Genomic DNA, 14604 nt, shown 5'->3' with positions numbered 1-14604 from the left:
TAGTAGTTGGGTGGGTGACCACCAGCGAATCCCTCCTGTTGTATGTTTTTCCGTCTCTTTTTTGTTCTTCCTGGGTTATTTTGACATGGTTTCTTCAACTTTCTGGCCGAAATGCATGCTTGTTGTGGTTGTCTGGCTGGTTATCAAGTTCGACCCACCCGTTGATATATATTGTCCACAGTACCGGCTACCGTATATATTGCAATCTCTTAGATATATATTCCCGGTGTAATGGTTAGAAAGCACCGATAGTGGCCTCCCATCCCGGAGAATTAGCGCCTGTTATTCAGATTCGCAGATTTACGCAGTCGTCAAGAAGGTTGGAAAGTATCGCCAAGTTCTATTGTGATTCCTCAGTGGCCCAATGAAGGAACATTCCGTGATCAAACAGCATTATGTGAATTCCTATGAATCGAGACGTTTTATTCTCCAGTCACCACAAATCTTCATACAAATTAGACCAATCAAGAAATGTTACCCTCAAGGTACAGTAAAACCCTCCTATCAAGTGACCCTGGCAGGGGTAAACCTCAAGCCTCGCGCGTAGTCCCCAAGTCGGAGTTCCTGATGTCAAGCTCTTAGCCATACCGCGCAATCCCAGAATGCGGTGTGCGTGGAGTGGATGCGATGTACTATACTGACTAACCTCGGGAGAATACCTATTGTAACCCTTGAGGTAACAAATGTGCTGATACATATTGGTCTCGCTTGCACCGTCTTTCTCTTGATAGACGATGGTTCTTGCCTCGGACAACAACGATTAGAAACATGCTCTGTCATGTGCATAGATGACTTTATTCGCCCTACCGGTTGAGTCCCTCCGTGGCTGGGGGTTCTTTGGGATCATATTTGGCAGTGGTATCCGTGAACCCAAAAATGCTGGAACTACCAGAGCTTTGACCGAACCTGGGTGCCAAAAACAACCCTTGTCCTATTTCTGCCGAAGATTTCGTCGTTTCCACGTTAGAGAAAGGCAATGGGCCGAATAGTCCATCCGAGGGTCTGGGAGTATTCCAGGTATGAGAACCTAAGGAATTAAATGGTAACTTTTCCTTGCTGGGATTGTTAGCATTGGAGCTATCTCCAGAGCTAGAGCTTCGGCTGAACAAAAGACTAGTACTGATGGAGGTGGGTGTTCCGAATGCTGGGTTTACATTACGCGTTGAAGCAGTCGTAGTGTTGCTATTGCGGTTGTCCCCTGACGCTACGGACGGGGAAGGACTGTTTGTCGTAGGAACCGATTGTGTTGCTCGATAGGTTAGCACAGACTATAATCTAGCATGGGCCTGGGTATCTACATTTGGACTGTGGCTTAGTCTTCTTGCGTATGGCAATTGGATCTAGGCTTTGGGAAAGAGACGAGTGTCTCGAGGCTGGCTTCGCAAATATAGACGGTCGCTGTAATGAGGAGCTCTCGGTGCTGAAGATGTTGAAAGTGTCCAAACCTGCCTGTAACTTGTTCAGCTCCTGATCCAGTCGTTGTCGGTCATGCTGGACATGTGGCAGCTCTTCAGCAAGCTCGCGAATCTGCTGGTCGTCCATGTTATTGACAGTCTGGCTGGTGAATATTCTTTCCAGTGGACCGAGAAGGCAATTCTCGATGGCAAGGGTTGCAATGTTGTCCACGAAGGTGACAATGCTCGTCTATTCAAGGTGACTGGTTAGCGTGGCTATCAAGTTGTTCATCTTTTGAACTCACATCGTAGTATGCCTGCATCTGGTCGATGATCTCGGCTGCTGCGAATTGATCGCTGGACGATCGAAGCTCGGAGGCAGCCCTCTCTAGATCATCAGCATAAAATGACTCGGAACCATCCTTGAGTACAAAAAATGGACGAGAAAGGCCTAGACCCTTCCTCAGCGCGGCAATCTGGCGGTTCGTTCGGGCGACTTGAATTTTCGATAGAAAGCTCTTTCCAATAGGCAAGGGATGTCCGCGCTTCGTATAGGCAGTCAGCTCCCCGAGCTTGTTTAGCAAGCCATCCTTCATCCGCTCCAGCTGGGGTGCAAGAACCGTGCCCACCAGTAGTGTGTACGTAGGCTCATCTGTGAGGTGCCGGAGGAGGAGGTAAACAAAGTACTTCACTGACTCCCAGGTATTCAATAAGTGCAACCGAGCAATGCCCTCCCACGGTTTGGATTGGTCTCGAAACAGGTTTCCTACAAGTAACTGGTTTGCACTTCCTGGAAGCTCGATGCCACGGTTCTTACGAGCCTGTTCGCCAATTTCCTTCTCGAGCGCTTCACGAGTGATGTATTCGGTGACCAGTCTTCCATGTACATCTTCTTCTTCTCCTGGTCTAAGTCATAGAAATGGCTCAACAATTCTCGAACGATCCGACGAGAGCCACGAGTGTTCATGGCGTCAGCAAAGCATTCATTGAGCTCACGGATAACTGCTCGGAGCCGGCGGAAATCCTGAGAGTCCTGCGTATCATCGCCAAACTCCCCAAAGAACTCATCCGCATACATCCCATTTAGGGCTTGACTAGTGATGCGTTCAAAGCTGCTGCTTATGTCCAGGAGAAAGCCTCGTTGCTGCTGGAGGGTCAACCGTGCAGGTCCCAACTTCGCCAACCTCCGCTGCCGGTCGGCAATCTGATCTTGGATATCAGCGATCAGACTTGGAAGATTGCGGCGAACGTGCTGCAGTAAAACGCTGCTCAGCCGGCGTCGGAGACTCTCGACTCCCACGCAGTCGCGCGACAGTGACGCCCACCGGCCCTGCTCGAAGAATATCTTTTCCCTCTCATCTCGCGCATCGTCGGAAATGTCGTGTGTTTCAAAGGACCGGTTACGCAGCGCATGCCATCCAAGTCGCAGATGTATCCTCTCATTTCGCATGAACTGCAGATAATTGCCTTCCTCCTCAGAGTCGGCTTTGAGAATGTCCGGCTGTGTGATAATCCCCAGCGTCCGCTCGCGTTTGCTGTCAAATCGCTCTGCCATGTTCAGGACTTCCTGCAGGTGATAATCCGTCTTCGCACTGATCACCGCCAGGATGATGGTGCGCGTATTCTTCATGTATTTCTCCGTCAGGCCTCGGACGATCTCGATCCCCTTTGCGCCCTTATCACGACTAGTTGAATAGTCTAACCCAGGCAGGTCAACCAGAGTCAACTCCGGTTTATCGGGACCGGAAATTGCGACCTTCAGAACGTCGTCGCTAAACCCTGAGTTGGCTGTGTCCTCATTGCTAATGCCCATACATTCTTTCGCCTGCTCGATGAGCTTCGGGAGGTCCCTGTCGCTGGAAAACGCCTGGGGCGCGAATTCACGGAGTTTTTGACGTTCTGCTTCGTTTATTCTCGACTCTCCCGGTTCGATCGAGACCTTGATCTTTGGTTGCGGGCTGCGACGAAGAATCACCTCGGTCGCAAATCGCGTGCAGACATTACTCTTGGCCGGAAAGCGTACTCGCGAAATCGCCTCGAGCACCGAACTCTTCCCACTGGACTGGTTGCCACAGACAATCACTTGTGGGAGTTCAACAAGACCCCCCACTCCGATAGCGCGCAGTTCGTCGATTTTGTCCAGTAGTTTGGATTGTTGCGACTGCAGTTGATGCAATGCCTGTTCTTCACGCGATGGCGACATGGTGGTGAGGATAACCGTCTGTAAGCGTGATGGATTCAGAAATACCGAATAAAGAAGCAGGAGAAGGAATGTCAGAGGCAGCACGTTCGATGAAGGGGATTAATCTTTCCCCTTCCCCCTTGCCCAGCGAGCCCCAGTTCTTATAAGATCCCGTAAGGGCCCGGGCATCCCTGGTGCGGCGCAGTTACCATGCATTAGCGGCTCATATTTTTAGTATCGTCTCATCCAACGGCGCTTCCAATGCCTTCTGTAAAGACAATTCGATCCGGGAAGGCAATTCAGGTTCAAAAATCAAAACCCGCTCTCGAATGGCGAACTCTAATAGTTCCTATTCTGAAGCTATTGGGTGACAGTAACGTAGCGGTAGGTGAGGATGTCGTCGGCCAGGCGGTTAAGATACCTGTTAGGTCGCCGATCTCTGTTGCCCATTCCGCCGGTAGTCAGTAAATCCACTATTCTTCGGGGGTCAAAAGATTCAATATCATGGTCCTGTATGGGCCAGATAACACTTTTCGTCGGGCTTTTGCTAGCGGATGACCCTACCTATAGGATCCATTACCTCCCCCTTTCTACATATGCTCGAGTCGCTTCATGGTATCGCCCATACTGGCGCCGAGCATCTGACTGACGATCTGGAATTCCAGGTATAGCCTGGGCCAGGACAACCTGGTGAAGGTTGGTACTTAAGTAGAGGGCTTTTGCAGTATATGACGAAAGTACCGTGCGCCGTAAGTACATCCTCAGGCTCATCACTAAAGAGCAAGCCTATAATGCGTTTATCGAAATATCAGTGAACCCAAAGGGCCATCGTGCCCTTATACTTTAAAAATATCTTCCAGCAACATTTCCGACTTCTTTGCCACCAAATGGCTACCTGGGCTTTTGTCATGGCCTCTGAGATTCTTTATCATTCAAGTTGTCCGCTCAATGGGAGGTGCGATTAATGTTCTGAACCGTGCGGCGATTGGGACTGTGGCTATAGAGAGTCCAAATCCAATCTCGAAGGGATGTAGCTCATTGAAAACCCTATTCAAAAATAAAGAAAGAAATAAAAGGAAAGTAAAGGACGGAGGCAAGAAGAAAAGTAAAGAAAAGGAACTGGTATACCTCTATAATCAAGTGCCACGCCTTCCGTGGCAGGATTGTTGAGATGCCTTGAAGGCCCTTTACTCGCGGAAAAGGTTCGAAAGCCAAATAGAAAATCCATTAGTTCACAGGATTCAGAATTCCTTTGGCAGTCCGGAAAGACGTGAAGCCGAAGCGGAAGGCATGTTTCAAATAAACCGAATCTATAGGGAATATCTTATACAGTCACTGCAGTAAAATGAAACTAGTTCGAATTGAACAAGGGTTGCATTCCACGCCATATACGGTAAGATGCTGTTGTTTCAAGTATAGATTGCAAGCAAGCCGGATCACTCTACCACTAATTTCCGATGTTGTCAAGCTTCTCATTAAGAGCCGAGAATATAATCAATGTAAAACGAGCTTCACCCTTGCTTGTTTCAGTATAAGATTGACAGGACCCACTCCTGACTTTTAAAGATGCCAAAGCCCACAACCACAACTTCTCCCCAACTGTGCCGGTCGCATTATCAATTCGTTTACGTTCATTTTTACTTCTATTTCTCACTATGCAGTCGCTCATTACTCTTCTTGCTCTTCCCGCTGCCACGCTGGCTGGATCCGTGCTGTGGAGCGGTATCTCTGATTCTTCGCTCACCGTGGACGACATTGACAAATGTACATAAACCAGCATCTTTCAACAAGCACTTCACTGACAGTTCTAGGGTCCTGGTCTAACCAGGTCGGCGCATGGCAATGGTATATTCACGGCTCTGGCAAAACGTCCGAGTATCTGGGCATTTCCCCCGAATTCAAGAACCCGGCGGCTGCCGACGCACAGGGACTGCGGATCACTATTGTACGTTAAACCACGCTGGAATACATTTGCCCACTTCACCTAACCACGTTCATTAGGATGGAACCTCTTTCTGGAATGGGCAGACCATGGAGCGCTCCGAGCTCATCCCTCAGACAAAGGCTGATCTTGGCTCGGGCCACCTGTATTATCACTTTTCTCTTTCCACCAAGGAGACTAACGCCCCCAACCCTTCGTTCGAGCACCAGATTGCTTTCTTCGAAAGTCACTTCACTGAGCTGAAGTATGGCGCATCTGGCTCTTCCGACAACACCCTGAGCTGGAACGCGGACGGCAAATCACATTGGTCGGTCCAGCTGGAGGCAGGAACGTGGTACAACTTCGCCTACGACATTGACTTCGACTCCAAGAAGGTTGGCCTATGGGCGTCCAACGGTTCCGAGCCCTTGACTCAGGTTGTCGAGCCTGTTAGTGCCTCTACCTCTACCAACTCAGCTGACTGGCACGTCGGCCAGCTGCGTCTGCCTGGTAGTGAATCGGACGACGCGGCGGAAGACTGGTTCTGGTCCGGCGTCTACATTGAGGAGGGCCCTATTACTACTGAGATCGGCTCTGAAAGTTCCTCTGGCTCTTCGAGCCCCGCTGGCCCTTCTAGTACCACTATCGCTACGACTGCTCCTGCCTCTTCGACCGCGCACTCCGCTACCTCTACTGGAGGCATAACAGCGACTGTGAGCAGTGTGGGCCTGACTACGACTGCCACACCAAGCCCTGTTTCCACTGCAGTATCTTCGAGCGTTACCCCTTCCAGCTTGAATGCAGCTCCCACCAAGAGCACTGAAGTGGCCACACCCACCTCCTCCTCCGTAGCTACCTTTGCCAGCCCTACTTCTGCAGCGGAGTTCTTGACTGATATCCGAGCGCTTTTGAAGACCCTGTTGTCTCGTTCAGAAGCGGGAAGCGTGCATGCGCGAGACTTCATCCGCCGTGGATGAGTTCTTACAGAGATAGCCAGCCGCTTCGTACGTATCATCTCGTTTACTGTGGCAGCGTAACAGACGTGAATCAGAAACAGTCTCTTAAATTACCTTTCCATGAGTATTAACTTTACAGATGCGGTACATACGGTCATACTAAAGCTTCACCTATATTCCTCAATCTTTTAGAACTTAGACAGCAATATCTAGAGGTAGATCACACCGCGTATATATGACCACCTGCATCATATCACGACCTGACTTCTGCATATTGATCATTGTAATCAGGACTATGCATCTGCTTCTAGGAGGCCAGGTATTGGTATGTTTTCTAAACGCCATATGCAGTGCATTGTCCTGAGCCATGCTTCCGCCAAGACGAGAAGGAGTTGTAGCCGCGGCTTTTGCGCGAGCGGGCGACGGACCAGAAGTCGTTGTAGTAGGATTCGCTTTTAGGATGAGGTACTCGGAGCTGTGGCATGAGGTTGGAAGGATTTATGTAAAGGGCAGGAAGCCTTAATAGAGTATATGATCGAGTATTCTGCTGTAACAGGTGAATAGATAACAGTCAGTTGATATTTTATCCATCAGGCTATTCCCCGATAATCTCGCAATGCCTATAGCTTCCGGGGCTGATGCACTACCTAGATCAGCTCGTGCACTGCATGTGAGGAGTAGCAATTATCCCAACCAGTGGTCATTTCTTTTTACATGGGAAGTTTTACATGGGAGGTTGGGTGGTGGGGCAATCTTCCGCGATTGAGATATATAAGGTGGATGTCAAATTCGAACCCATTGTAGTGGGCCATAACTAATGAATCAAGTACTATTGGAGCGACCCCGCGCCAGCAGAGAAAAGTCTGCGATACTGTCTGCATGTTGTTCCAATCATAGCCATTACTGAGAGAGGATGATGATCGGGTCGCCGGGAGCATCCCCGCTTCCACTCAGCTCGTATGCTTCTCTTGACCCACATGGATGATTGGTTAGCTGACGAAAGGTTACTAATGGATCTGCATTTCCCTCATGCACAAGCGCACAGGCGTACAAAACATGATAATTACACATCGGCGGACCTTGCAAGTCAAATGAGCCGGGAACTACTTGGGCCCGCAGACTAGGTCTTTGAGATAGAACGATCCTGGGAAAGGAACCCGGTGAGAATAATATATGAAAGCCTACCTACAACAAAAGCCTAGATCAACCATGGCATACTCCAATGTTACAAGATCCTTAGCTGTGAGGATGGTCCGCAAACCTGTTTATTCGCCTCTGGCAGACGAGGGCCATTCAGATGCATACCCCCCACTTTCAGCTCAGCCTACTATCAGAACATGCATAGTACTTCTGATCCTCGGCTACGCTTTATTACCCAAGTGACCACTACACTCTCTGATTCGCGTGGCTAATGTGCTCGGTTATGCATCCCTCATGTATCCTCTCATATGATGCCAAAAGCTACATCAGTCGCAGTTATGCATTGCCGCGCTTGACGAGCTGCGAATGAGCGCCCCAAAGCTACTTAATGAGCACGATAGACTCCCACCTTTCTACAAGGACATCAAACCATGGGTGCATGATAGCGCCTACTGTCCTCGATCCAAGCCAATTCCATCCACTCCGTCATGGCAGACGCCGAGCATTTCACTGATCCATTCTGGGCCCCCGAGCCAGATGAGATACTTTCTGGTGGTGTCCCTTGTTCTTATAATGCGCCTACTGCCAGTATTGAAATGACCATTGGAGGCTTGGGGACAATAGCGGTGAGGTCGAAGACAACAGGGCAGTTGGAGTTTATTGTCCGCTCCGCAGGACCGGATTCCCCAACCTTAAAGCTCACGGTCACAGCTGAGAGCTGTGTCCTACAAATGAAGGATAACGATTCGGAGCCATTCAGAGATATTCCCGTGATTGAATACCGGGCCGAGACGAGAAAATCAAAAGGCCCCAAGAAACTTCCTTACGTTTATTATCCGAAACAACCTGAGTCGGCTTACTTGAACGTCCGATCCAAGAAGGATCCTACAGTCTACTGGATCTCTGTTGACCGGAGTAATAAGCGCTTCCGATACGGTCAACATCTCACAAATGCGTCCTTGACATACCTAGAGGCGCATTTTGACGGGGACAGACCGTCCAAACAGTGGATGGACCAACTGAAGTCAACACAAATCCTGCAGAATGGCAGGGTAAGCGGCTTTCCCCATGTCCATAATACGCAGGAATTGACAGTCCTTCTAGGAAATCCCAGGAAATGACGTGAGATATGACCCCTTGCCCGTCACGATGGACAAGCCCCCTCTAGTCGTCTCAGATGAGCAGGTATCGCTCGAAGATCTCGACAAATACCATCGAACAACATATCCCAATCTACCTCCTGGCTGTCAGGCCCTGTACCACAATATCGCGGGTCACAATGTCTCATTGGAGTCCGCCAGCTTTCCTCAGTTGGCACAGGCCATTGACTATAGTTGTCGAGATCCGCGCCTAGTTTGCGGCAAGATCCTGGCGCAAAAACAGAAAAAGAATGAGTTTCATGATAAATCGAAGACTTATCTGAGAATTACTGTGGGAAGCAACTTGGTCGGTCAACCCCCTTCTATAGCGTCTAGTCTATTTGCATCTAACCACATCGTTTCCCTTGAGTAGGCCAACTCCCCAGGAATACCTTATGTGATGGAAATTTGACCCCCGGGACATTCATCCCCGATCCATGACCACGGAAGGGCATCAGCAGTGATCAAAGTCCTCTATGGTAGCATTGATTGTTCTTGGTATGATGCCGTCCAAGACGGCCGCGAACCGCAGCAGGTTGGTAAGCCACATAAACTGAGCAAGGGCGATGTCACCTGGCTAGGCGACAAGCAATTTCAGATTCATAAGCTCGAAAACAACTATAAGACCGTGTGCATCACGCTGCAGTGCTATCAGTTTGAGCAATCCGACAATGAACACTACGAAGACTTTGACTTCCTTGACAATGACCTGCACAAAGATCGGTTTGTTCCAAATAGCGACAGGTCCTACGGCGAGTTGGTAGAAGAGCTTAAGATTGAATGGGACAGAAAGCATTGAAACACATGGGCTTGATGTACGGATAGATATGGCACAGAAATGTGTACCACGCTTACCAGATTGACCGGCAGATCTTCTATGGTTTAGCTTCGAATACAGTGTTGGATATTTCTGCATGATCGCCTGGTCTTAGCCATTTACTCGAACATTGCTCTTTAAGCTACCTGTTCTCCGAATGTCTAATTCGCCTCTAGTCTACTGCGACAATTTAATCCATTAGCCGTTGTAGTATTTTCACTAGGTCATATTCAACGCAAAGGATCCTTCTATGTATTGTTGGTCCACGTGGACTATCATCAATTTATGAGCAACACTAATGCAACGTTGTTTAAGTCGACAACTACAAAAGCCACTGACGTGTCTCTCATCGTTTGGCAGTAGCGCCATCGACACATTTTTGGAATAGCGCTTCAGTAGAAGCTTTTGCATTATCTTTTGCCTAGGCAAGGAGAAGCTGTAATGTGGACAAGTAGCCAGGCCTTGAAAATGCATGGTATTTCTGTGAAACGGACGAAGCACTAAGCGGATATCAATTGGCTCCTGGAAGAGAACATATTACTCCCAGATGATTGAACACATTAAACTGAAAGGGCTGTGTAAGCAAGAGCAAGCCACATTTGAAGCAAACGGAGAGTGCAGCCGACTGTCAATCAGCAGATGGTCAGACAAAAGCCACGAAAAGACCACCGTAGCCCACTGGCACTAGGGTCCCAGCCACAGCATTGGAGCGCTTCCTGCCATATGTACTGACTTTCTTCAAACAATCGTTGATCTCTAGATTATACTGGAAATCCATGATCTGACGTTCGCGGCGGGGGGTCGTTTCAATGTCTCGCGCTGCGCCTCGATCTCCGCTGGGATAGACTGGGGCCACGACTCTTCATGTTCCAGCGTTTCGGGAATTGTGACGGCCCAGGAGGTAAGGATAGTTGATATAGGATATGCGATGATGTGTTTGCCGTCTCTGTACCAGTTACAGAGGCTACCACGTCGGAAGGCGTCCAGCGACTCCGGTGTTCGCGAGATGCCCGCCACCTGCGCCAGGCCCGTTAGGGTCGGCATGCCCATGCGGATGCCTTGACTTTTAATGCAGCACAGTGTTACAGACCTAGGGAAGGGAATGTCAGAATCTTCGAGCACAACCTCCATTATATCCTCGAAACCCTAGCCAGATATGCTCAATGGAATATGGTTTGACCTGATGAAGATGCGGAATCTTATGAACATACGGGCCTTGCGGGGCTACGGTGTCTTAAGCTTTACTTTCGCCCGCTCCTTGTTTGTCTATCGATATGCGGTCCAACCAGCTATAGACGTAGAACCATATTGGCTTTGCATTACCATTGCAATCAACCCCCTCAGAATGGCAAGGTAGAATTCAGAACCAATAAATTAATACATTAATTAAAAGTGTCTATCTGCGCTAGACTCTATGCTTTTTTTTCTACACAACCCGTCTCACTCCACGAATTTGTGTCTACCCTAAAGCCGGGGTCTTCAAACACCAAGATACTATCTCCGTTAATCTCACTTCTCCTCCATGGAGGATGCTCGCTGTTTCTGGAATCTCTTCCACACCGTCCCCTGCATACTCGGTGGGATATCAATTGCGAATACACTGAGCAACAGCGCAACGAAACACAAAATAACGCAACTATAGTAGGCACTCTGGTAGCCGATGCGACCGTACGCATCTTTCGGGAGTGATGGCTCACCGTACCGCCGCTGGATACCCTGTGCAATGGCCGTAATGACAGCCAGACCGAGAACGGAACCACCGACCTGCAGGGCAAGGTTGAACACCCCGGCAACAGCGCCCTGGTCGGCTCGAGAAGCGGAGGAAACAATGACGAAGTTGGCCGTGATGTATACGGCACCGATTCCGGCAATATAGAGAATCATCCCGGGAAAGGTATACCGCCAGTAAGACGTATCATGGTCAACGAAGGAAAATAGGAGCACACCAGGAATGGAGAAACCCCAGCCCAGGATAAACTGCCCCACTCCTTGTTAGTGAAAAGGTCCCTCATTTCAAGTACAGAGCAAGAAAGGAAGAGGGATCAATTATTCAAACTTACCATTAGACGTGCACCGAGAATGGGCACTAATCGACCGGACAGCGTGTTGAATATGAGGGCACTGACTCCCAGAGCGATGAAGAGGACAGAGGTGTGGATCGCACTGTTGCCGTAGGACTGGAGCTGGAGGGTCAGGAAATAGGTGCAGGCCTGGCGGACGGCATACGTGTTCACAGCAAGCACGAGCGTGAGGTTAAAGGAGGTCGAGCGGAAAAGATGCGGTGCAACAATACCGTTGGTGGTTCGACACTCGTGGAATATGAACAAGCCGAGTAGGACCCCTGAGATGACCAGCGGCGCAACAATGCGTGCACTGCCCCATCCCTCTGTATTTGCAGACGTGAGCGCGTACGTGAGGAGTAAAATTCCCGCCACGCTGAGTGCAATGCCCAGCGGATCGAAACGGTTGACTGTTCTCTGGAAGATTGCAGCCAGGCTGTTGGTACGGGCCTGTTGTTGGCCTGCCTCCAGCTCGCTTTCTGGGGACGCTACCACATCGGCAGGTGGACGGTCAGGTCGTGGGAGGATGAAAAACGCCGCGGGGATAATGACGCCGGACAGAATGAGGGATATCCAAAAGATCCATCGCCAACCAACATATGCAGTCAAGACACCGCCTAAGATAAGACCAATACTTGTGTCATGTCAGCAGAGAAATGAGAGAGTCGAGGTGGTCAGCGTACATGAAGCCGAGGGATCCTGATACTCCCCAGAAGCCCAGGGCCTGGGCTTTCTTTGCTGGCTCGGGGAAACATACAGCAATATGGGCCTGCGCCGAGGGAATCGTGAAAGCAGCACCGATGCCTGTGATGTTCCGTAAGTGCTTGATCGCCACGGAGATGTACGTTTGAAACAGCCTACCCTGTAGGGCCCTGGCCACGACGAGGCCAATAAAATTGGGGGCGAGCCCACAAACCATAGTGAACAGCGCAAAGAAAGACATGCCGAATAGAAGAACACGGTGGTGGCTAGTGGGATGGTATGCATTAGCACGAATGTGTTGGAAGTTTCTCCGAAAGTCCACTTACCCAAACAAGTCACCCCCTCGGCCTCCTAGTAGCAGAAATGCTCCGAACTGATGGATTTAGCACCCACGCTATATCCAAATGACCGGTGGCAGTACCATACCGTGATCGAATAGGCCGAAATAACCCATTGCAGGTCGCCTTCAGTCGAGCCCCACTCCTTCTGTATCGTCGGGAGGGCGATCGTGATAGCACTGAGATTTGCCAGGTCCAGAAACATCGCCGTACATCTGTGACGTTCAGTCAATGACAAACGAGATCGCTGACGGAACTCACACAACGGCTAGAGTAAGGTATGGACTTCGGCTTGTCATTCGGTATGGAACAGCGCGCAGTCGCGCGAATGGCAGCGTTCCCATGTTGTGAAATGGCCGACAGACATGGACAGCAAACACAATGACACAAGAAAACGAGGAGAAAAAAGAGAGTAGCCTGGTATCATGGAAGAAAGAAGTTGGAAAAGGCGATTATGTACATGTTGTGTTTTGGCCGGAGATTTATTACACCTCTTTGCTTTTAATGTTCGTTTTTCTTGCCCTTTTTTTTTAGGTAAGAATGGATAACTGCCCCTTTAGGTTAGCGACTACAAAACCCTCACGGACCACCCGCGGATCTTCCGCGGGGCCTCTGAAATCTGCTATTCCAGGGGAGATGGCTCGTTATCTCTAGAAAATTCCTCTCCAGTGTTAACCAGGTCAGTGACAATTCTGGAGTGCCTAGTAAGCGGTGAAGGTGAATCTCTTATCCATCAATCACACATATCAAAATGCTCCACGCATCAGCACTAACTCCAAGAAGGACTGGCGCTGTCAGCCGGGCTGCGTTATTTGTCTGTGACTTTTATCCCACATAGTCTAGTCTAGTCCGGTCAAAGTCAGGTCTGACAAGCTCGAGCTCAACAAGATTCCCTTCCGCTCTCCCTCCTCAGGAGAAACAAGTATGTGCCATTGACTTCCATAGTCCATACTTTCCGGGTAGTACCTACGAACCATTATCCTGCTAGTCCAGGTACTGTGTCTGCCCGAGCTTGAAGCTCCATTCCGGCGAGAGGTGGGTCAACTTTTGACCCAAAGCCATATTATTCCTTCCTTCCCCAGCCAAATCCCCTCCGCAGCAGAATCGTTGGGAACTGACCCGCTCGATGATAAGTCCCAGATCTTGACAAGAATACGTTCCACCCAGTGACCTATTTCAATCCACAATCAACATGGCCACTTTCAGTCCTATCCCGGCCTACGTCTTAGGCACACTGACGCTCGCCTTGGGCTGCAATGCTGTGGCGCGTCCAGGCCCAGAGTATCCGCGTTTCGGCTTACCCTTTGAGTCCGCCGCTTCTCCCGCTTCCACTCATGGCAACAACAAACGCACTCTCCCGCCCGGTGCGGTTTCACCCCTCATGTACATCAAGGGCATCCGCGAGATGAGCTACGGTCTGACCCTGCTTGCCCTACAGTACTACAGGCAGGAAATCGCCGTCACCATCTTCGCCGCGGTCTGTGCACTCGTCGGACTTGCGGATGGGTTCGTCGTCTGGGCGAGCGGGGGTAAGGCGCTCAGGATGAAGGCCTTTGGACACTGGATTACATGCTTGGGATTTGGGGGATGGGCCTGGTGGAGGGCTTGTGCGTAGATTGCGTGAGGCCTATCGACAGATTGGTATGATCTACAATGCTCATTATGTATAAGAATATGTAGAGGTGGCATTTGAACCCGCGAGACCCACCCCGAGCCCGCCCCAACCGGTGATTTTGAGGGACGGGTTCGGATCCTAGAGCTAAAGGTTCCGATAGAAAACAAGCGGTTGGTTGGCGACGCGTTCCACAGAACTAATTCGCAGCCGATAGACAAATCAGGGAAGGCTTTCATGGGTGTTCACACCAGATTTGTGGATGATGTGTTGTTACCTGTAATAGTCATAAACCGATACCAAAATCTCGGGATTATTCACTAAGCTGGATTGCTATTTAAAC

General features: G+C 49.8%; 6 protein-coding genes across 6 annotated transcripts; 3 read left to right on the top strand and 3 right to left on the bottom strand.

Moving 5' to 3' along the window:
• Positions 1–5: 5 nt before the first annotated feature.
• On the bottom strand, positions 6–3597 carry F9C07_2280425 (vacuolar sorting protein VPS1, dynamin; the record flags this gene model as incomplete). The annotated part of the gene is given in 5 exon segments (XM_071510436.1): positions 6–740; positions 808–1249; positions 1299–1644; positions 1700–2270; positions 2282–3597. 5 exon segments carry the CDS (start codon positions 3595–3597, stop codon positions 434–436), a joined length of 2982 nt encoding a protein of 993 aa, XP_071366785.1. The 3' UTR covers positions 6–433.
• Positions 3598–5231: 1634 nt separating this feature from the next.
• On the top strand, positions 5232–6474 carry F9C07_5155 (uncharacterized protein; the record flags this gene model as incomplete). The annotated part of the gene is made up of 3 exons (XM_041294538.1): positions 5232–5340; positions 5388–5521; positions 5578–6474. 3 exons carry the CDS (start codon positions 5232–5234, stop codon positions 6472–6474), a joined length of 1140 nt encoding a protein of 379 aa, XP_041149789.1.
• Positions 6475–8081: 1607 nt separating this feature from the next.
• F9C07_2062974 (uncharacterized protein) lies at positions 8082–9531 on the top strand (the record flags this gene model as incomplete). Its single annotated transcript, XM_041294537.1, has 3 exons — positions 8082–8645; positions 8698–9101; positions 9183–9531. 3 exons carry the CDS (start codon positions 8082–8084, stop codon positions 9529–9531), a joined length of 1317 nt encoding a protein of 438 aa, XP_041149788.1.
• Positions 9532–9958: 427 nt separating this feature from the next.
• Positions 9959–10755, bottom strand: F9C07_2280422 (uncharacterized protein). The gene has a single exon (XM_071510435.1). It carries the CDS (start codon positions 10678–10680, stop codon positions 10306–10308), a length of 375 nt encoding a protein of 124 aa, XP_071366784.1. The 5' UTR covers positions 10681–10755; the 3' UTR covers positions 9959–10305.
• Positions 10756–11058: 303 nt separating this feature from the next.
• F9C07_2229067 (aminotriazole resistance protein) lies at positions 11059–12993 on the bottom strand (the record flags this gene model as incomplete). The annotated part of the gene is made up of 7 exons (XM_071509839.1): positions 11059–11526; positions 11610–12243; positions 12293–12413; positions 12471–12577; positions 12638–12684; positions 12738–12864; positions 12911–12993. 7 exons carry the CDS (start codon positions 12991–12993, stop codon positions 11059–11061), a joined length of 1587 nt encoding a protein of 528 aa, XP_071366783.1.
• Positions 12994–13841: 848 nt separating this feature from the next.
• On the top strand, positions 13842–14264 carry F9C07_5151 (uncharacterized protein; the record flags this gene model as incomplete). The annotated part of the gene is made up of 1 exon (XM_041287122.1): positions 13842–14264. The coding sequence occupies one exon, from the start codon at positions 13842–13844 to the stop codon at positions 14262–14264; it is 423 nt and encodes a 140-aa protein (XP_041149786.1).
• Positions 14265–14604: the final 340 nt, after the last annotated feature.

This window comes from Aspergillus flavus, chromosome 7 (genome assembly GCF_009017415.1).
Source record: "Aspergillus flavus chromosome 7, complete sequence".
In the NCBI taxonomy this organism is placed as follows: domain Eukaryota; kingdom Fungi; phylum Ascomycota; class Eurotiomycetes; order Eurotiales; family Aspergillaceae; genus Aspergillus; species Aspergillus flavus.
The sequence above is the reverse complement of the archived record's forward strand: the minus strand, read 5'-3'. Positions and strand labels throughout refer to the sequence as shown.